Here is a 23861-nt window from a genome sequence, read left to right on the forward strand (position 1 = left end):
CAAAAACGAAAACATCGCTGCCGAAGATACGTTTGTTGGAAAGCGTCACTACTATTTTAGTTGCATGATGACGCCGTTGAAACGATAGTGCAACTTAAATAAAGCCGTCTGAATGTTGTAACTGTCAATTCCAATACAATACGTAAAGTATAATTTTAAGATTAGGAAAGTAATTATTCAGCTAGACTTTGATATTAACGAAATAGACTTCGATGACTGTCAGTTTTGTTGGCCAGTGTGTACTATGCTTTAGAACTTCTTTGGACATATTTCTTTTGGCGTGTTTACAATGTAAACCAGCCAATACCCAGTAGTCTTTTTGGTACCCAGTAGTCGCAAGAGCCAATTTTTTAGTCGCAAGAGCCAATTTTGTTTGGCTCTTTTTGGTACCCAGTAGTCGCAAGTGCCAATTTTGTTTAGGTTTTTTTCATATGACGACGACAATTGCTCTGTATTCTTTGAATTTGTTTTATGTGTTTTCTTCTTATGCCAAAACCCAAGTTTTTAACGTCCGTCACCAAGAATGGTGTAGGCCTCCGACGATTACATAACCTGGATGAATCAACAGACCAACATCATTACCGTTTCAATCAGACTAAGGGATCCTCGAGGAAGCCATGTGTAAGAGCACAATATACTGATCAAGTCTTAGCCCAGCTTCATAAACATCGAATCCAAACCACATTTCCTGTAAGCGGAACCTCGTGCAGAACAGACAAAACATCCAGCAAAGGATATCCTTTGCCAGCGCATAGTCCTAAAGCTGTTGATTCTCGTTGTGCCAGATGTCCCAAACTTAAAGGGGATTCAATAAGCTACAGACCCGATACTGAACCCGCACAGTCTACCGACAAACGGAACAAAAACGCCCAACATCAATTGTGTCTCCCAGCATGCGTTAAGATGTTACCACCGGAAATCTCTTTGGTGGAAGCAGATTTACATTTTTCATGCAGAGAGGAACTCCCGGCAGAGGTAAAAAAGGCTTTACAGCCCTTCCTCAGAATTGCAGCAAAGGTCTGTGTTCCACACATACAGTACAAAAGAGTGAAGGTTGCGAATTCCCGTGAATCGTTAAGGTAAATTATTTGTCATACCACGCCCAACCAATCTTTCCGTCGGAGATGGTGAGACAGTGTAACGACGAAAGTCGCTACGCTCGTTTTTGTCTACACCCTTTGTCTATGTTATGTTTATTTCCAAAATGATTTAACCACCCCCCATATTTGTTTACTAAAGTAGTTCAAGTGTTAACCGTTAAGTTCACTGACCGATCGACTCAAGGCCACGATCGGTCTGGTAATAGGTGAGACCTATCATCATTGGTAATATGTGACGCCTATCATCACGGTTACCCCTACCAAGAAATACCTGAATTATATTTGTTTAATGGGGAATAGGTACCGACTGTTTTCCTATAAAAGGACCAGAGGAAATTGAAAGGGGATGAGTCAGTGTTCAAAGGAAGTCGAAGTAACAAGTGCGCGAATTTAACCGAGTGTAATCAAATAGCTACAGATAACCTGGTGAGTCAGAGTGGTGTTACTTAATTCTTTGCAGATTCCTTAAAGTGTTCGTAACTCTTGGAACTCCTTCGCGTATTCTTGCCCATATTCCTTGAAGTGTACGTAACTCTTGGAACTCCTTCGCGTACTCTTGCCCGTATTCCTTGAAGTGTTCGCAACTCTTGGAACCCCTTCGCGTACTCTTGCCCAGATTCCTTGAAGTGTTCGTAACTATTGTAATTCCTTCGCGTACTCTTGCCCAGATTCCTTGAAATGTTCGCAACTCTTGGGACTCCTTCGCGTACTCTTGCCCAGATTCCTTGAAGTGTTCGTAACTCTTGGAATTCCTTCGCGTACTCTTGCCCATATTCCTTGAAGTGTTCGTAACTCTTGGAACCCCTTCGCGTATCCTTGTTCAGACTCCTTGATGTGTCCGCAACTCTTGGGTCTTCGCGTAACCTTTCCAGATTCCATGAAGTGTTCGTAACTCTTGGAACACCCCTTCGCGTATCATTGTCCTTGAGGTATCAACTCCTGAGTCCTCTCTTCCGCGTACACTCGTCCAGTTAGCCAATCAGTTCGGGAAACTTATCCAGATCTCTCGCGACACCTACGGAAACCTTGGCCAGGTCTACCGTTTAGCCGACCTTTCCACGGTAACTTATCTGGAGGAGAACCCGGACGGAGGGCGAACTATAGGGCGAATATACTTAATAATTTATACTTGTGTACTCCTTAAAAGAAAAACGAAATAATAAAAACATTGTTGATTAAAAACCAACAAGAAATCCGTGTTATCACTCTCTCGGTCTTTCCACTTACAACAAAGTCGCTACGCTCGTTTTCGTCTACACCCTTTGTCTATGTTATGTTTATTTCCAAAATGATTTAACCACCCCCCATATTTGTTTACTAAAGTAGTTCAAGTGTTAACCGTTAAGTTCACTGACCGATCGACTCAAGGCCACGATCGGTCTGGTAATAGGTGAGACCTATCATCATTGGTAATATGTGACGCCTATCATCACGGTTACCCCTACTAAGAAATACCTGAATTATATTTGTTTAATGGGTAATAGGTACCGACTGTTTTCCTATAAAAGGACCAGAGGAAATTGAAAGGGGATGAGTCAGTGTTCAAAGGAAGTCGAAGTTACAAGTGCGCGAATTTAACCGAGTGTAATCAAATAACTACAGATAACCTGGTGAGTCAGAGTGGTGATACTTAATTCTTTGCAGATTCCTTAAAGTGTTCGTAACTCTTGGAACTCCTTCGCGTATTCTTGCCCATATTCCTTGAAGTGTACGTAACTCTTGGAACTCCTTCGCGTACTCTTGCCCGTATTCCTTGAAGTGTTCGCAACTCTTGGAACCCCTTCGCGTACTCTTGCCCAGATTCCTTGAAGTGTACGTAACTATTGTAATTCCTTCGCGTACTCTTAGCCAGATTCCTTGAAATGTTCGCAACTCTTGGGACTCCTTCGCGTACTCTTGCCCAGATTCCTTGAAGTGTTCGTAACTCTTGGAATTCCTTCGCGTACTCTTGCCCATATTCCTTGAAGTGTTCGTAACTCTTGGAACCCCTTCGCGTATCCTTGTTCAGACTCCTTGATGTGTCCGCAACTCTTGGGTCTTCGCGTAACCTTTCCAGATTCCATGAAGTGTTCGTAACTCTTGGAACACCCCTTCGCGTATCATTGTCATTGAGGTATCAACTCCTGAGTCCTCTCTTCCGCGTACACTCGTCCAGTTAGCCAATCAGTTCGGGAAACTTATCCAGATCTCTCGCGACACCTACGGAAACCTTGGTCAGGTCTACCGTTTAGCCGACCTTTCCACGGTAACTTATCTGGAGGAGAACCCGGACGGAGGGCGAACTATAGGGCGAATATACTTAATAATTTATACTTGTGTACTCCTTAAAAGAAAAACGAAATAATAAAAACATTGTTGATTAAAAACCAACAAGAAATCCGTGTTATCACTCTCTCGGTCTTTCCACTTACAACAAAGTCGCTACGCTCGTTTTCGTCTACACCCTTTGTCTATGTTATGTTTATTTCCAAAATGATTTAACCACCCCCCATATTTGTTTACTAAAGTAGTTCAAGTGTTAACCGTTAAGTTCACTGACCGATCGACTCAAGGCCACGATCGGTCTGGTAATAGGTGAGACCTATCATCATTGGTAATATGTGACGCCTATCATCACGGTTACCCCTACCAAGAAATACCTGAATTATATTTGTTTAATGGGGAATAGGTACCGACTGTTTTCCTATAAAAGGACCAGAGGAAATTGAAAGGGGATGAGTCAGTGTTCAAAGGAAGTCGAAGTAACAAGTGCGCGAATTTAACCGAGTGTAATCAAATAGCTACAGATAACCAGGTGAGTCAGAGTGGTGATACTTAATTCTTTGCAGATTCCTTGAAGTGTTCGCAACTCTTGGAACTCCTTCGCGTACCTTTGCCCAGATTCCTTGAAGTGTTCGTAACTCTTGGAACTCCTTCGCGTATTCTTGCCCATATTCCTTGAAGTGTTCGTAACTCTTGGAACTCCTTCGCGTACTCTTGCCCAGATTCCTTGAAGTGTTCGCAACTCTTGGAACCCCTTCGCGTAATCTTGCCCAGATTCCTTGAAGTGTTCGTAACTATTGTAATTCCTTCGCGTACTCTTGCCCAGATTCCTTGAAATGTTCGCAACTCTTGGGACTCCTTCGCGTACTCTTGCCCAGATTCCTTGAAGTGTTCGTAACTCTTGGAATTCCTTCGCGTACTCTTGCCCATATTCCTTGAAGTGTTCGTAACTCTTGGAACCCCTTCGCGTATCCTTGTTCAGACTCCTTGAAGTGTCCGCAACTGTTGGGTCTTCGCGTAACCTTTCCAGATTCCATGAAGTGTTCGTAACTCTTGGAACACCCCTTCGCGTATCTTTGTCCTGAGTCCTCTCTTCCGCGTACACTCGTCCAGTTAGCCAATCAGTTCGGGAAACTTATCCAGATCTCTCGCGACACCTACGGAAACCTTGTTCAGGTCTACCGTTTAGCCGACCTTTCCACGGTAACTTATCTGGAGGAGAACCCGGACGGAGCGCGAACTTATCCAGGTCACCCAAAGGGCCGGTATAGACGAAGAACTTATCCAGGTCTCCCACACAGCCCATATCCAGAGTCTACTCGGGTCTTCCGTCGAGACTGGACTGTCGACGTCGAGCGGAGAGGTGAACTTATCCAGGTCACCCCGAACGAGCGGCGGGAACTCTACCTTTGAATATACTTAATAATTTATACTTGTGTACTCCTCCTCCGATGGCTTGAATTAATGTAAAGTTGTTTATGAAATAAATAAATAAAAGAAAAACGAAATAATAAAAACATTGTTGATTAAAAACCAACAAGAAATCCGTGTTATCACTCTCTCGGTCTTTCCACTTACAAATTTCTGTGGCAGACCCTGGCTATCCCAGCAACCGGAGGGAACTTGTCGTTACAACACCACGGGGAGGTCTGTGTCCACTTGAGATGAAAGAGGGACCAAGATAAATCCTGGGCTTTGCCAAGACCGTTCCTTGGTATCTTTCATTCCCTACGTCACCCAGGATCAGAATAACCCCAGGGGTATTTCTCCCGAAAACTTGTTTGTACATATATTATAATAAAACAGGTTTGTAATAATTGTAGATGAAAATTTAACTTTATTATTTTCTATAATATCGTATTTGAATAAAAATGCATGAAACATTATTATTTTATTGTATATGTTGTTGTTGTATTATCTATATTTACAACCACTTTATTGTTTTATTTTTTATTCACATAAGTATGAATATATATTTTTGTAACATTTATCTAATTTCTGATTTTGTTTCATATTTTTTTTTGTAAGTATTATTGTGTGGTAGTAAATGTTCTGTTTTTCATTTTCTTGTTTTTTATTGTATTATAAATAATTAAAAATTGATAACTGAATATCACATAGATTGGTACGAGTATTAATTTTGTTATATGTGTATGTTGTATTATACTGTTCTGTATATGTATATAAATGTATGTATAAGGAATACCATAACTACAAATATAAGTGTAATGTGTATTTACTAAAATACATATGTATATTTTATATTAATTTTAATTAAAGCCATTTAAGCATTAAATTAAAAAATGTATAATAATTGAACAATACACATTTCGAAAAGTTCTAATATGTTATTTTTTGAGTCTGTAGCCGATGTGAGATTTCGATGAAAAATCTTCCTAGAACATCCAATTGTCAAATTTGCCACGTCGTGTAGGTTTCCTGTAGAAGGACGTATGAATAGCCAAGGCGATGCAAGAGTGGGCGCAGCGTAAGCATATTTATTTTACAAATATAATAAAGTAGAAGAAAATGCATATGATTTATTGGATTAGATTAGTATTTTTAAACAAATTGACAAAAAATAAAAAAAAAACACAATAATATTTATTTTTAAAGTTTTTATTGTTAAGAATAATTTTAAAGTAATAACTTTAGTTTAATTTAAAAAATAAATAAGTTTTAATAGTATAAAATATTAATTTATCATACATATAATACTATTATAATATATTAACATATATGTGTAGTATTTGAATTATTGTGAAAACAATCAAATATATGTTCTGTTCCAGAACCTGCAAGAAGCTACTACTTTCTACTACGATAACAAATTTTCCTTTATGTTATCGAAGAAAATAGTAAAAATTAGTAGATTCTTGCAGTACTGGAACAGACCAATAATTTTAATTTCATTATTAAAAGGAAAGACAAAAAAACATTATCAACGTGATCAAGTGATATGTCGTGACAGTGCATTGGAACAGCTTTTGCGGAATATTACTTTAAGGGTTCAAGGTGCAAAAGAAATTAATTTTCCCGAATTTTCTGAAACGATCTTTATATGCACAATCTGAAAGAACACACAATTTAGGGCTTTCAGTGTGAACTGGTCTCAAAACAATATGTTGCGTAGTCCTAGTGGGGATTTTGGGAACTTTTGTTGTTCTTATCTCAGAAATATGGTTTTTACGAATTTAAGTAAAATATTCACAGTGGAGATGTTATAAGATGAACTGGACTGATATAATACGTTTTCGAACTTTGTGTTAGTTTGGAAAAAATATTTATATATTTTAGTTATATAAAAAGTGAGTCGGGACGGGGCCGACTATGTGATAATTACAGCACTCTCCAAATCAAGGTATTTTCATAAATGCACATCGATTACTTTAAAGGTACATTTGCCCTATAGAAAATCATTTTGATTACGCAAATGGGGACAAATTGAAAGCTCATAATGTCTTCTTTAATATTGGTCACTTTTGCTGAAATGCGTCCAACCAATGTTGGCATGTTCGTCATTACAATTCATAAAAAATGGAAAATGGGATATGTTACCGAGTATTGCGATATCTTCGTAAAGGTGAGATTTTTCTACTTTCATGCCAGGGCTTTGAATTTGGAAGATCCCCAACCAGACCTGTGATATTCGTAATTACAATTCAAATCCCAAAAATGAAAAATTGGTTTGGATTAGCGAATATTGCAATATCTCCGTTGTTTGACAACCTACACCAACCTAATTTGGATCATTGCACAGTGGTCCCACTTGTATGGAAAAGAGTGCCAAAAATAGTTCTAATCGAGCTACCGCCTCCAAATTTTAAACGTAGGTTTATAACAAGCCAAAAAGATAAAAAACCATTTTTAGTGGATGTAGGTCCATATTTGGGTATAGCTCCCATAGAAAGGTACCGCTCGATTTTTGGTATTTTGACGATTTTAGTACCGATTTAGATGTTATTATGTATTTTGAGTTCTGAGTGAATAAACTACCTCCTTGCAAAAGATATTCAATATAGGTCCACGTTTAGGTATAGCCCCCATATAAATTTGCCCTCAGATTTTCGGTATTTTGACAATTTTAGCGAAATTTTCCAACTGATTTGTCTGTAATTTGGCATTTTGAGTTCTGACCAAATACCTCCATGCAAAAAATGGTCAATATCGGTCTACGTTTAGTTAAAGCCTCCATATAAACGTACCTCCCGATTTTCGAAATTTTGACGATTTTGCCCATATTTTCCGACCGATTTGGAACGAGCAAAATACCTCCTTGCAAAAAATGTTCAGTATAGGTCCATGTTTAGGTATAGGTCCCACATAAACGTACCACCTGTTTTTCGGAATTTTGACGATTTTACAGGCGTGGTATAAGAGGAATAACATAGCGGGTGGCAGATGGGGCAGCTGGACTTTTTTTAATCGTAAACTAGAGACTATGCCCTGCATTTTAAAAAAAATTCGAGACTCACAAATGCTCACAACATTAGTAAAACTCAACATAAATTAATAGTGATTATATTAAAAATAGCAGAAAAAGTCATTTATAAAGAAATTATTTTTAATGAAGTTAGAAAACGAATTATGAATTTGTTTTTTTTTTTTGTTATAACATTGTCAATTCCATAACCTATAAGTTTCATTTTGAAAATTGCACATTTATCTCTCCAATTTTTTATAATTTTACTCATAACCTACAAATGATTTGCGGATATATTTTTCGTTTTTAAGGCCTCACATACAAATCACAACATCTTCGACTTAACTTGGCATATAACCGCTGTAAATTTACAAAAATAATGCTGGATGTTAAAAATTTGATATGTTTAGAGAATATATATTTCAATCGTAATCACTGTGCATTGTAATGGTGAAATTTTCTACTTCCATTGTTAGATTGCGGAAATATTCACATTGGAATAAAACCTTGATATTTCCTCCACAGAAGTTTTTTGCCCATTCCGATCCCCGAATATTATCCGAGACCCGGATCAACATCCAAAATTTGGTGACGACAAAACTGCGACCTGTAGCATGATTACTAGGTTTAGATAGACGGACAGACACGGACAGCATAGCCAGATCGACTCTGTTCGTCGAGACATTTATTTTGGTATAAGTAGAGGTTTACGACCATTATTTCGATTTGTTACAAAATATTGGTCCAAAACCAACTTACAATACCCTTCCCACATAGTGGTGTAGGGTATAAAAACTATTTCCATTAACATCCCAGAGGGCTGCAAATCTCAAGACTTCAATGGGCGATTAACAGCTTTCGGACTTACAAATTACACGGAAAGGGTGGTATAATACCGATAATGCTTCAGAATGTATTGGAGGCCTGCCTCCGTTTCCAACACATACCCAGCCTATGGAAACAAGTTACACATTACCCAAAGACTATAAACCAATCTATCTTCCTTTCTATTAAAGTGGAATTAATCGATTGGATACTGGAAAGTAGGATTATAAATTCAGACATAGGAAAGGGTTCCGTGAGGAAAACTGTTAACGGAAGCACACCGCAGGGGGATTCTCTCATCTCTACTCTGGCTTCTGGTGATAAGTGAAATTCTTGTATTTCGACCAGCTGAAAACCAAGGGGGTGGCCTATGCCGATGATGAGGGAAGTCCTGATATGTGGTCCATTTTTACAAACCCTGTCAGACCTTATGCAAGGTGTTCTGGGACAACTGCCAAGCTGGGCCTATGACAGTGGTCTTAGAGTCAACCCAGAGAAGACGGAACTTACGCAAAATTCACGATTTCCAGTCTACAGTTTTCGACCGAGTTGCATTGACACTTTCACCGGTGGCAAAATACCTCGGTACAATACTGGACCACCGTTTGACATGGAAAAGGAATGTCGTGGAGCGGGCGAAGGACTTATTGGCTCTACTCCTGCACGAACGCTTATTGTCTGGTGACAATCACCATCACTGTCCAAATTAAAGTGCACTTTATTCTGGATCTCCAACCTCTGGACAGTTTCAAGCGGAAACAATGGAATTTCGCACATTCGAAAGTCTTAAAACTAATTGATAGTCAACATATATGCCGACTAATTATCTGTATGGAAACTTGGCTGAAGGTAACTCTTCTCTGGCAATATATATATAGATGAGGGAGGAAGACACTGGGGCCGGCGTTTACTGCGAGACCCTATTAATCAAATAATCTTTTAAGCTTAATGATAGTTGCAGCGTCTTACTGCACCGGTGACTTTATATGTATGTCGATAGTCAAGCGGTCCTTAAAGCTCTCAAGTCTTGGACCATAAATTCTCTATTACCTTGACACAAGAAAAGTCTGCATATTATATTCAATATCGTGAAACTTTACCTAGACCTAGAAATATAATGGGAAACGAGTTGACGGATGGTCTAGCTCGAGGTGGCTCTAATTATAGAGTTCTACCAGTTGATGAATATGCCCAGCCACCAATGTGCAAACAAGAAGACATAGATATTCCCATATTCCTGTCAAACATAGATCACATTATCCTCTTTTATAAAACTACATAATCGAGGACTCCCTTTAAGCGCCATTGTTGATGGCCTTAGGGTTTTTACATCTTAAGGGTAATTATCTCAGTCAGTACGGACTAACAACCATAAAAATGTACTGTCGTAATATCAGCCGCGATGACTACCTGCTGTGTGGAAGGTACCAGAAGGATATTCGAACATGATTTAAGTGTGAAAGAAATATTACGCTGCGCAAAGGTTGGACTCAATTACTACTTTCTATCGTTATCATGTCCATAAGTCATTTCATTGGTCACCGTAGGTTTTTGCACAGCTTTAGGACCAAATATAGACTTTCTTGGAACTTGATGTACATACGTTTGGAAGAAATTTTGCAATGTTTCGGCCAAATCGGACACTCATAAGCCATTTGAGTTGGACTTGCCGTTGAAAAAAATTGTATAGTCGTGAAAGGTGCCGAGCACAACCTAATGCAAAAAAAATTATGTCGATCCGACAAGAGTCCCTAAACTGCGCTTGTGCCAAAAAATTGTGTTGGAGGCACTCGAAGGAGTGGACCAATATAGTCCACATTCAAAGCAGATATATGGCTGAAGGAAATATTACCAAGTGCAAAGTTTGGGTCCAATCGGTTACGCCCTTCGAGAGTTGTTTTAGGGAAATATTTTGAACTTTTATGGGGCAGGTACTTGAAGAAGTGGACCGGAATTTATCCTGAAAAATACTGCTAGGAAGGATAACTAACTTTTCTGCTAAAATTTTAATGGTCAAATCACAATTTTCTTAAGAAATATTCTTGTTAACTTGGGTTGGTTCTATTATTTTTCACACCTCCTTATAGGCCCAATGATATATCTGCCCTGCCCAATACAGCATCGAACCTCAAATTGGACAAATGTTGATTAAACTTTTTTTATGGGATACCACTTAATGATAAAATCAGCCAAAACACACTTTGCAGAAATGTTTTTGAAACGTTTAATGCATTAGTGACGACTGTGGCTCTATTATTTCGCACACCAGTATACGTCTGGAGGAAATGTTACCACGAGCAAAGTTTGGGGCCAATAGTTTACCCCCTTCGAGAGTTGTTTTTAGGGAAATATTGCGAGAATAAAATGTTGGACCAAATCGTTCGAGACTTATCGTGGGCTACAACCACCCGGACATACATGGCTAAATGGATTCCAAATTGTTTGAAACTGATTTCGTCCAAACATACTTGGGGTCTAAAACTATTATAATGAAACAAATATTTTTCAAAAACAGAAGTATGGTAGTAGACCAAACGGTTTTTTTCATATCGTCTTAGTGAAACATGCCATAAGTTTATTGTAAAATGTTGTTGTTGTGGCAGCATAAATTTAATGCTGTGTTAGAAGTCGAAACGCTTTTGGTTTTCTCGTCAATCCAATACAAAGAACCGCTGGTGTGGAAATTTCAAAGCAATCCTTATGGTAACCTTATGAAGGCATTGTCGACATTTAAATTGTATCAGGATACAAATAAGATACGAAACACCATACGAAATCATTCACAAACTAAAAATTCAAATAAAAAACAATGGTTATAAGAGGGGAATGTCTTGATATATATTTGAATTATTTAAATATTACAATGGATTTCAAATCCTTTAATTGTTGTGTGTTAAGAAATTGCAATAAAAAATAGACATGCAATACGTATATTAATTTAACAAAAGAGGCGCATTTGTAGAGGGATTATCATATACATATATAGTTTAAAAAATAAAATAAAAACAACACAATTAAAAAACTTACAACAAATCATGTATATAAGGTAATGTATAGTAGTATTTGGAATATAATAAAAGCAGGGTATCTACTATATAAATTATATTGTATGTATATGTACGCATGCTTTTGCTGCATGTATTGCGGTAATAGCTGGGATGGATACCGTTTTAAGTGTCGCACTAAATATAAGATTTAAAGTGGATAAATGTCAAAAGTAAAAAATGACGTATGGAAAAAATGGGAATGTTTTTGTCGCTACTGAAATGTATATTCTAACAAGTGCTTTCATTCCAGAATTATATACTCGTAAACAATAATTTGGATATAAAATCTTTTAAAGAAATTAACATATCAAAGACAAGGAACAAGGGGAGAAGAGGATTTAAATAGAAACTTTCACTTCCAAGATAATACTTGTACTTGTAAAATTATTTTTCAACCTAATATTCTTGATTGTTCTTATTGTTCCAGAGATGTAATAATTTTGTTAAAAACAGCAAAGGTATTTGCCTTCATTTCAACAACGTAAAAAATAAATGTATTGAATAAATCTACAAAAACTGTTGATTGGACTCGAAAATAAAACTCCATCAATATCTAAAACCTAAAAGTGTAAAAGTAGTTATGCATGCGAACAGTAACTCCGTACTTTAAAAACGAAATATCTAAAACAAAATTGTAAACGAAAATGTTTAGATGGGAAATTAATGTCTCTCACGGGTAACTTTATCCACTTTATAAACTTATATTTAATTTCAATAACGAAGAAAATCATTTACATTGTATATCATCTATTTATAAAAAAATATTTTAATATTGTCTATAAGAAAGACACTAAAATATATATTTATATGTATGTGTATCATCTAGTTGTTGTGGGGTTCGGGATGTGTTAGTATATACTATATTTTAACAAAAAAAAAAAAAAAATACTTTTTATAATGCCTACGAGTAACTACTCGTTAAATTTTTATAGTCTTAAAAAAATAATGCCACTTGCAAGGTGAAGAAATCATAATCGTTGTCCTTACACTATGAACAAAAGACTGAATAGAGGGAGGAGGAAATGTGAGCATTGGCAGGGAATATTAACGTTTGTGTTCCAAACTGGATTTTAGTCCAATCAGAACTAGACATTAGTGACAAATGAAAATCAAAATCAATCATTACACACACACACACACACAGGTATACACACAAAACAAATGCCATACATAATACATAAATCTCTAAACGAGAGAAACAAAAACACAATGCAGGGGATGCTTTATTTCTAAACTTGGGTCACGCACTGTGCATATTTATCCAATTCAGCACGTAGAATTTTATTGCGATCACTTTCTTCACGCAACGTGCGTACAAGTTCATCAATTGTACGCTGTTGAGCATGGACCAGCATTTCCAATTTTTCAACTCGGGATTCTAAGTCGCAGACACGTTTCCCATCCACTTGTTGCTGTTGTTTGTTGGCGTTTGTGGTGGTGTGACCATTGTCCATTTGATGATGTGAATGATGATGATGATTGTTAACAACGGTGGGAGCGTCGGCGGCGACATTGGCGGAGTTTGTGGAGGAGGTGGTTTTGGCAACAGAAGATGATGATGTGTGTGAATTAGTGTGATGTGCATTGCTGCTGGTAGCTTCGGCGGGAGAAGCAGAGGTGGTATTGGTCGTTTTCAAAACATTTCGAGTTGCTCCACCCATAGAGGGTGATGCACTACGATTACGTATTGACAAACTATTTGGTCGAATTTTGACATCGTCCAAGACTGTGTTAGAAGAGGCTGAGCTGGTGGTGGTGGTTGAGGCATTATTATTTGTTGAGGTTGCTGCTGCTACTGCGGCGGCTGCATCACTGGCCATTTTAGCACTTAAACTCTTGGTCATGGCATCGGTGAGTGTTTTACTGGTTACATTACTGCTACTACTACTACTGCTATCTAATACCATTGATTGTTGCATTATACTAGTACTGGAAACTGTACTGGAAACCGATGAGGATTGCACTTTTGTTGATGACGTAGCCGTCAATGAAGAGTTTGTACTTGATACTTCTTGTTTGGTAGTAGACTTGACATCTTCACTGAACAATTTTGAGGTGCGATCAGCCAACGTAACTCCCGACGACGTTGCCGCCCCACCATCAACATTTGGTGATGTTTTCTTTTTAACTTGTGATGCTTTCAGTTCTTCCATCCAGGGTGCTTTTTTCTTTTCCCACTCGCGAGGTTTTGGTTTGGCCAATTGTTCTTCACCCGTTGAATTATCATCGGATTTCAGTTGATCATCACTTTGTGTAGTATCACTGCCATTACCGTTCACATACAAGGAATTGTTATTGCTCTCGCCCATTGTACTAATGGCGGCCGATGGTGGCCGACGTTTTGGCGCCTTAACGCGTCCAGCGCGCATATCGCTTAAGATGGAGCCGCGTTCAACGCGATCAAAGTCTGAATCGGCAGCAATTGTGGCAGCTCTTCGCATCACCACACCACTATTGTCTGAGGCCACCACAGCACTCGGAGATAATTTACTACTACCAACACCATCGGCATAGTCATGTGATGCTGCTGTTGTCAATTTGTTTTCGACACTTTTGACCTTTTGTTTTATACCAGATAAAATATTGCCTGGAAAGATATGCGAGAAAAGCAGGGGGTTAAAAAAGCAAATATCAATCGGGATTGTTGAAAGAAATAAACCTGCAGAATATACATAATTATTAAAAAAATACCATCTATCGATTCTGGGAATTAATAGTTCGTTCTAACTTTTCGTTCTTAATACATATAATTTTTCTCAAGAAAAATCCCTATTACATGTATAACTTGTACAATGTATTACCGCCGGTTTCAAGCATGCAGCACGTTATATGCTCTACCACTGTTTCCACTTGTGCTCACCGATTAATCTACTGACTTACAATATCAGTTTTTGACTCTTGGGTCGGTAGGGAATATGGCGAGCGGCTGCAGCAGTGATGATGTCTCGGAAATTCCTTCCTGCTACCCGAACATCAGAGGGATTGGGCAGTTCTCTGAAGCTTTGGTTGGTGACTTCTCTGAATCCTTGCCAATTGTCCTCCACACGGGTGAGGAAAGTACGGCATTCAGATGTTATGAAGTCGTTTGGTCTATTAACGGAGATGAGGCTATGGAAATGGTTCGACCCAAGGAACAGTGGGCTGATATCAGGCGAATAACGTGGCTCCCATCGGCGGGATATATACATTTAGCTGTTCTATACCGGTGGTTCCACACTTCACTCTTCAAATTCACAATCTCATTGAACAGCAATACGCAGTGTTAAAGACTGCGGGGAGTTTCATATTCCGATGGAGACGACGAAGACTCGCTAGAGATCGGCAAGAAGCAATACAATCCCTACAATACACTCCCTCAGGAAGGTCAATCCTGAACAATTCCTGAAATGTACTCATATTAATTCACGGCATCCGTTGCATCACACCGACCTATGGTAAATGACAAACGGAGAAAGGCCATTGTACGAGGTTACATACTTTCCCTGCAGGGAACAGAAGAAGGACATTTCGCACACAAAACAAAAATAAAAACTATCACGACAACCCCTGGCCCAGATTTTGTTTCCTCGGGTCAATCCGGCACATAGAAGCGGTCGTCGAGGGGCGTTTCTGGGAGAGGTACCAGAAGCATTGAACCTAAAAATGTTTGTAAAAAATTGGAGCCAAATGTATGCACTTTCGGAATAAAAATATCATTGTTATCTGCACCATAAGGACTATCTGCGGCAACAGCATTTAAGTAGCATATAAGTCAATATTTGTGAAATTTTAAGGTACCAGGACATGATAGAAACAAATATTTGATTGTAAAGTTTGAACCGCTAAGGTAGTCAAGGAGCGCTCTAGAGGTGTCGGACCCCTCCTAAATGGTAATTTCAGAGACAGATTTTTTCTATTAAAATTTTTTAAAAAGAAAAGCTACACAAAATTTTCAGTTCTTAAACTGCATCTATTTTTTACTAATATAGTCCATATTCCAACTTGATCTAAGTTTCTGTTACCAAAATAGAGGAAAATAGGGATGAAATGTGCTTTGGGGTGGGACGATTTGAACATCTTAAGGTGCGTTCCGCGTTTCTGATTCTTTCTAGTACATCACAAAAGCATTGGAACGCTCCTTAAGCCAGTTTTGGCTTTTTGAAATCGCAAAACTACCTGAAGAAGCGTTCCATGCTTTTGCGATATACTATGGAGTTCTTAACATTGTCCCGGCTAAATTTGTTGCCTTAGTATTGGATCGAAAATCTCAATGGTTTGGCTGTTATATGCTAAAATATAAAAAAGTGACAACAAATTGTGAATTTTCTACATTCTGACCATGAAAACGAAGTTTTTTCTAAGTAATATGTTCAGAGAAATTATTGCCCGAGAAGCTAATGTCAACCAAATAAATCAATATTTCAAATAGTTTACGAAATATGAGCCCAAAGAAATTTGCAAATTTTCCAAAAAAGAGAAAAACTGCAAGTCAAACTTCTTATCTTTGCACCTAAAATCTTTGCAATATCATCAAACACTTTTGGTTTTACTGGCAGTATCTAACAACTTATAGGCAGTCTTTCCCTACATTTACTATTTAAAAAATGTGCGTTAGTAAAGTTTTAAATTCTAAATTTAGTTGACAAAATTTTATACATTTTTGAATTACAGTAATTTTGAATTTTAAGTTAGAAAATTTTTATATTTTTTTCTATCATGTTATAGCTTGTGTGAGGGCTTTTTTGATTAAAAGAATAAATAAAAAAATGTGGAAGCTCGATTTAGTAGTTGGTATAGTTGACTTTTTTGCTCAGTACAACCCTAAGAATTAGAAACGCGAAGCGCCCATTCCTTCCATATACTAATCGACCCACGTTAATGTAGAGATCTCTCATAAATAGAAAACATTTAGGACTATGCATTAATTAGATCGCAAAGTATTTTGAATTCTTACTTGAAGATACATTTAACATACAACTTAGTATGTGCGTATTCATGTATCTACTCACCTGTGATGCTTGTCACAGTCGTGGTCTTCTTAACGGGTACAGTTGGCTTCTTATTAAGTACTGGTGGCGGTGTAGTCTTTGTTGTTGTTGATTTTTCGTCCATATTTTCCATACTTTTGCGTAGCTCACTTGTGGTTGCGGCGGCGCCTATTGACGAGGTAGCTATGGTGGTATTCGTGTTGCTGCTGCTAATCGACGACGTAACTACCTTTGTTTCCTGATGTTGGACATGCATTTGTTGCTTCTTAAGGGCCAAACGTGTCGCAACATCTGATGTATTACTCAAATCTAAGTTCTTATTTTCTAGTGATTTACGTTGGGCTGCTACATTGCCGGTGGGTAAACCGGTCTCCGATAGAATATCGTTAAGTGAATCACGCGAACCAAAACTATCTTTGCGATTTGACGATTGCGTTGATGATGAACTGCCAGACTTTTTGATAAGAGTTTTAACCGTTGATGTTGTGGATGATCCGGTATATGTGGTAGCAGTTCCTAAATTATTCGTAGTGTTGGTGGTGGTGGAGGTCGTCGTCGTAGGATTTGATGATTTGGCAGTCCTGTGGCTTTGTTGAGGTTGTGTTTGTTGTGTGTCATTTAAAGGCGAAACTGTAAAAGTAAAGTGAAGCAACAAATTAAGTGTTAGTTGTTGGGTTTTAGAAATGGAAAATTTGCTAATATGTTTGGTTTGTTTTAAAAACGAAAACTACGTTTTTTAAGCTATAGATATTGAACATGGGTTTAGGTGTGAGCAAGAGCAAATTACAGGCAAAACTAAATGTTAATTGAAAATTCATTTTTTGTGGGTTTTTTATTTGGTTTCTTTTTACCATTGGTTTTAATAATAAATATAACTCAACGCATTGTAACAGTAGCAGTTTGGAACTACTTTTCCACATTAACAATTCAAACGCAGCAAACAAAGAAATTGTAAACACCAAACTCAAAACAGAAAAAGAAGAAAACAACAAAAGCTTGGCCAAACACTTTGCTGCCGGTATGGCTTTATTATCTGTTATTTCTAATCTCTACATATGGGTGGAGGTATAGGGTGGTATTGTTGTTTTTGTTTTTTTTTTTCACTTTCCAAATGATTATTAAATTTATTTTGTTTTTTTTTTTTTATCATAAAGAGGGCTATGGGAAGGAGGAAGTTCGACGTTTGGATATGCGTTCTAAGACTCGCCTTCCCGCCGTTAAAATGAGCAATGAATGAAAGAATTAATTTGGTGGTGTATGGGTTGTGTGATATAGGCGAAACTGATTTTGTGTGAGTAAGTAAAATGCTCAAAAATAGTATTAAGAAAGTAATTCTATGAATCACATCCACACAGTATGAAGAATTCGATGCTATGGCTAAGCATTCATCAGTAGCAACTGGTTTGACGAGAAATTTTAAATTAATATTGGGGATATCAAAAATAAGTAAAGTTTTATTTCAAATAGTTGCTTACTACTTATTTTATAATTTTGCGTTTTTGATATTAGAGTAGTGTTAACATACATGAAATTTGTATTATTTAATTATATTATATTTGACTCGATGGCTTCGATTATTGTAAAGTTTTCATATTAAATAAATCTTCGCTTGTCTGCATCAATATTGTTTGCTTGTCCTAAACATTTGCAGTTAGAAGGGAATGGAATAAAATACCAACTTTGGGAAAACTATCTGTTATCTGTTTTGTAGAATTGTTAACAAAAGCTTGGCCAAACTGTAGACTCCTAATTTTTCAATGTATCTCTTAGGTAATAACAACTGGAAAGAAATTTAATTACAATTACTATAAATCAAATTTCAATTTATATCAACTTAGGCATATAAAATATGAAACAAGGTTCGACTGCAGACCTATAAAGCCTATGGCTTTATTGTGATTTAAAATTAAACATCAAAGTGATTATAAGCTTAGAGAAAAGCAACAGTTGTACCCCTTTTTTATTCTAAGCTTTCGTTTGTACTGAAATGATGACATTGAATAGCAATTTTGAAGCGTAATAACAAAAACTCAAACAATGAATAAATAAAATATAAAATTCAATCAATAATAATAAACGCTTCAAAATGCATTTTTAGTCGTTGTTCATTCATATACCTCAACATATGCCCATATGAATCAGAGGTGTATGTTGTCATAGGACTAATGAAAAATGGCAATCGCTTTAGATCAATGATCTGATAAGTTGAATTACACACAAGTAAGTAGTAGTAATGGAAAATGTTTCAAGTTTTTTATTTACAAAATTAATTTGAGTTGTGACACAAAATTCTTAAAACACACCCCATTCCGGATAGCATCGATTTCAATGTTTATCAAAATAATTGTGAATATTTTTAAGATTAATTGGAAAAGAAAATATTGACAAATTTCTGTGCAATAATGACAGCCGACAGTAGAAGCAAAATGGTTGAGACGTAAATTGCAAAATACTTCTCTATTCTAATCCCCACATTAGGATGATGTAAATGGTTTTGAAGGTTATAAATACAAGCGACGAATGCAACCTATACCTATTTCGTATGTTGTTTTATTGCTATTTTAAAATACGTGACTGGATAACAAATTCATCAGCGTATGTTTGGGGGAAAATACACACAAGCACCAATAGAAACAAACAAATAAGATATTCCCAATTGTTTGTTTTATCCATGACCAAATAGAAAAGCAAAAACAAAAATATGTCAATAATAGTAGCTAAATATTTTACTATAAACAATTTTATGTAAATAATGGTCACACAAAATATGCAATGATGCAATAATGGTCAAGTTAAAATCGGAAACAGATAATATATCAAAAGTGTCCTAGAGCAGATGTCTATAAACTAAATTATAAAAGCCATGATTTCAGAACTCATGTTTAGCGTGAGGAGACAAGATCTTGTCTTCAGATCAGTTGAAAGACAAGTATTATTATCTTTTCACAGACATGAGCAGTCCAGAATATATCAGAATATATAACTTAAAACGTGTAGTAAAATCTAGTGGAAAACGGTATGTGGGATCTTTTCGATGTCGACTTTGAGAAAAGTGGACAAACTTGTTGACAAAATATTCTAAAACGGCTTTGCTTCGAATAAATGACAGTACCAATAGATATATTATTCACCCTTTACAATAAATCTCAGGGTAATAACATTACATTGGGGGCCGTTGTTTTTGTTGTTGTTGTAGCAGCATAGAAACCTACGTGAAGCACAGGTTTGATGCTGGATTGGCAGCCGCTGGCCGAAATACTATAGTTTCGGTCCAATCCGGTACGAAAGAACGCGCTGCCAACGAGGTGCAATGGTATGCACGATTCCCCGGCCAGGCAACATCAAAAATTTCAATGGTGGCAAAATACCCCTCAGTAATGTTAGCAACATTTCCTGAGTATTTCAGCCATGTAAAACTTCTCTACAAGTGGTGTTTTAAGACACACCGTTTGGACTCGGCAATAAACAGTTGGTTCCATATACATAATTGAGCTAATATGAATCGGGGTGCACTCATTGATATGAGAGAAGTCTCTCTAATCCCGTGTGGGATATTTGTGGAACAATTATATATTATAATAACATTACAGTGATTGATGGCCTTTGGAGGATTTTCGGGAGCAAAAAACACACACTACTGTCATTAACATTAAAACAAATTTCAAACCGTGCAGGTGGTACCCGAGCCTATGTTTGAAAGAAAGTATTTTTCCAAGTATATTCCTCAAGAAAGGTTCTTAAACTGATTTTTGTGCAAATTGCGAACTTTTAGGAAGATATACAGAAAAGAGTGGATGTAAATATTTCATTGAGAGATACAACACCAGTAGTGCGATTCTTCAACTAATTTTTTTAATTTACCGTCAAAAATCGATAACATTAAAACGCAAAATTATGAATTAAAACTTCAAATATAAGTTGACAACACTGTTGCTATTGGTAGAACTTAACTTTTTATTTGTCGCTAACTTATCGACTAATATCGTTAATTACCGAAATATAAGCATTTTAAGTTTACCGATTTTTGTCGGTAACTCAAAAAATGCGTTAGAGAATCGCACTACAGGTATCCAATGAAATGCTAGAATGTTATTTTTTTTTACAAAAAATTTAATTTTTGTTTTTCTGAACATTCGGAAAGAAACAAGTAAAAAGGAACCAGTCAGCCTATGACTGTAATCTCTCTTGATAATGAAAACACTTCCTGACATGCGCGGGTGGGACAGTCCTATCAACAATACGGTGATGAATCTCACGGTAACACCCGAGCAACTGCTTTTGTGTTGCTGTACTGGAAGAATGTTCGATTTCTCATGCAGATGGTCCAACATGAAGAGTTGTTGCAGTTCTCAGGGCGGTAGGTTTAAATACTGTTCGCCGACCAGACTAGCACCACAGAGCTTACCACAGACCAACCCATCGCGTTATATGTGTGTCAACATGGTTTCTTTGTCTGCACTTCAAGTGCTGTCGGCTAGGGACTTGAGGACCTTGTTCCTACACCTCAGCTTGTCGCAGATAGCGGTGGCATACGCGGACGTCGTGAACACCCTGTCGAATGTTACCCCCCAGGATGGTCGAAATTCTGCTAACATCGACCAGGACATTCAACTATGTGCTCATCTCCGCAATCCATCTGGTGAACTACTTCTGACGTCTGTAGGGTTTTTCGAGTTTTTGCGACAATTTCTCAGGAAGCATTGACTTGTCCCCGAAAATTTAAAAACCATTCCAGGCGAGTCGGCGGAAGTTTGGTCCGACGGACATAATCCGTCTGGTTTCCAACCTAGAGCTTGTAATTTTTGTGATATCGATTCAAAGTACAGTTAGGCCTCTCATTAACAACGGTATTGCATTTCGTTAAGATCGAAAAATATTTAGGGGTAACAATTGTCCAAAATGTTTTGTGTAGAATTCCGGAAATTTTTACTCTATGAAGAATGTCTTTTGCACCAGACTGGGTTTTGGGATGGAAGAGGATCCCACCTTTACACAGATACCAAAAGTTTTGATTTAGCTATACATATGGCTGTGATATGGCCTAATGAAGACAGATGTCAAAATTTGAAAAAAATCTAGTTTCTAGAGACCATAACTCCTGAAATAGCCGGTTTATCTTTGTGAAGTGACTTGATTTCCAAAGAGCGGATTTCCACAAAAATTTAAAAAAATGTCTCGAAACTTTGCATTTTCATATGACCTCGACTATACGGTGATGATTGAATTCATTTGTAGAGTATTAAAAAGAATCGAAGCGATTCGAGAACAGGCCTTTTCCCTAAACGTTCATATTTTCTTCATATGTCTCGTAGAAATATTACGTTGAGCAAATTAAGGACCAAATCGGTTACTGCCTTCGAGAGTTATCGTGCACACCATCTTAGCGAAAAGTTTTGAGGGGGATGTATCCAAAGGAATGGACCGATATGACCCATCTTCGATTTTAAACTAAGTTTGCACAAAATATTACGAAGTCAAATTTTGGACCGACTCGGTTGATCCGTTCGATAGTTATCGTGCGCTCCTGCCAGCCAGACGGCATCTTTTGCATTGGTTCAAACGAAGTCGTGAAAGATACGATCTTTTCATTAGCGTTTGAACCAATGCAAAGGAATTGACGAAAGATCCGATCTTTTCATCAGCATTTGCAAAATAAACTAGTGGAAGATCCGATCTTTTAATCAGCATTTGAACCCATTCCATCGATCCAATAGAGATGAATTTTGTGTTTTTATTTATACACATTTTTGTAAATATATAAGATTAATTATTTACAAAAGGCTTGATGTTTTCGGAGTCTAGAAATCAAAACCAACGTTGTTAAAACTCCAGTCTTAATGATAATGTCATTGCAAAGGGTTGGTGGAAATGACATGCCAAAGCATTGATGAAAATGACATGTCAAAACATTGGTGTAAATGGCATGCTTTGGATCCAAAAATGAATAGCATCTTTTGGGGTCCACTCTGATATAAAATTCATCGATGAAGATGCTAAAAAGATGACATGCCAGATCACTTGCACCCATGATTGAATGGCATCGAACATTTTGCTGGGTACCTATAATTAATACAAACCCTCCATTATTATGTTTCAAATCTCTACAATGATACTGTTATTATAAGTTTTTAATTTAAACACAGTTACACCAGATCACTTTTTTGTCTAATCAATACAAGAAATTCAGTTCGCTAAACTATTTTAAATTTAAATTTCACGCCTAGCCACCACAATCGACTATTGATGATGATTTCATTTCATTGAGATAAAATTATCGAGGTTTCGTTTTTTTATTTCTACTCTCACCGAAAAAAATGACATCAAACACCACTACCCATATTAGGTAAAAAATATATATTTTGTAGGTAAAAATTGAATTTTGTTTAGAACTCTACCGGCTTTGAGATTTTGTTTGTGTTTTGGAATCTGAACCTGTGACAACATCAACCAAATTCAATGCTTTAAACATGTTTTTTTTGATTGAAACCGCATCAAACACCATTTTTTGTTATTGTTTTTATTATTATTTATTAAAGAATCATCACTTAAAAAACCAACAAAACAGGTTGTGATAACAACAATAAACAAACCAAATAAAACCAATCAGATGTTTGTTTCGATGATTCAACAATTTAGTTTTTTGAGTTTTTTTAGAAAATTATTATTTTTTATTTAAAGATTAGAGAAAAAATCAAGATGATTTGAATTTGAATAACATTGAATAACACAGTTTTTGTTTTTGAGATTTAACACTTAATATCACTATAGGATTTAAAAAGATGTTAATGCATTGACTTTGTGTGAAAACTTTTATTAAAGTCAAGTCATTAATTCCACGATAGGATTTGACGACATTTATTTGAATGTGTACTTGATTTTTCTAATACTTATTTTTCCACGGCGCACTAAATGAATCGAATCGATTTTGTATAAAAACATAACGAAATTGTGGACTAATGTTTAATTAACACTTTTAGAACTTGGAAACTATATGGAAAAGGAAAGTCCCATAAGATCAACATGAAGTTATGGTTTTAATACAATTATAACTCAAAACTTTCATTATAAGTGACGACACATAAAGTTGGTTTGGTGTATGCAGCACTACATACATACATATAATGAATGCACACAATCGATTATCAAATAATGCAATCGAAGTATTGAATTATGCAGCGCATGTCAGAGTCAACACTTTCACTATACCTTTTTCAGATATTTTCATTTGTTGTTGTTT

At 36.7% G+C, this 23861-nt stretch overlaps 1 protein-coding gene across 50 annotated transcripts in view; it reads right to left on the reverse strand.

Annotated features, from left to right (window-relative positions):
- Positions 1-5179: 5179 nt before the first annotated feature.
- cindr (CIN85 and CD2AP related) overlaps positions 5180-23861 on the reverse strand; it is a 114135-nt gene continuing 95453 nt past the window's right edge. For 27 of the 50 annotated variants that reach the window (XM_073958552.1, XM_073958563.1, XM_073958548.1 and 24 more), the window contains 3 exons: positions 16646-17254; positions 12906-14244; positions 5180-5801 (listed from right to left, as the gene is read on the reverse strand). In XM_073958552.1, the coding sequence (XP_073814653.1) occupies positions 5759-5801; positions 12906-14244; positions 16646-17254 (1991 nt within the window). In that variant the 3' untranslated portion in view covers positions 5180-5758. Of the gene's footprint in view, positions 5802-11423; positions 14245-16645; positions 17255-23861 lie in introns of those variants that run through there. The other 23 variants (XM_073958572.1, XM_073958588.1, XM_073958580.1 and 20 more) reach the window with 1 other exon arrangement.

Source organism: Musca autumnalis, unplaced genomic scaffold (assembly GCF_047663935.1).
Source record: "Musca autumnalis isolate F117 unplaced genomic scaffold, ASM4766393v1 scaffold_1, whole genome shotgun sequence".
NCBI lineage: Eukaryota > Metazoa > Arthropoda > Insecta > Diptera > Muscidae > Musca > Musca autumnalis.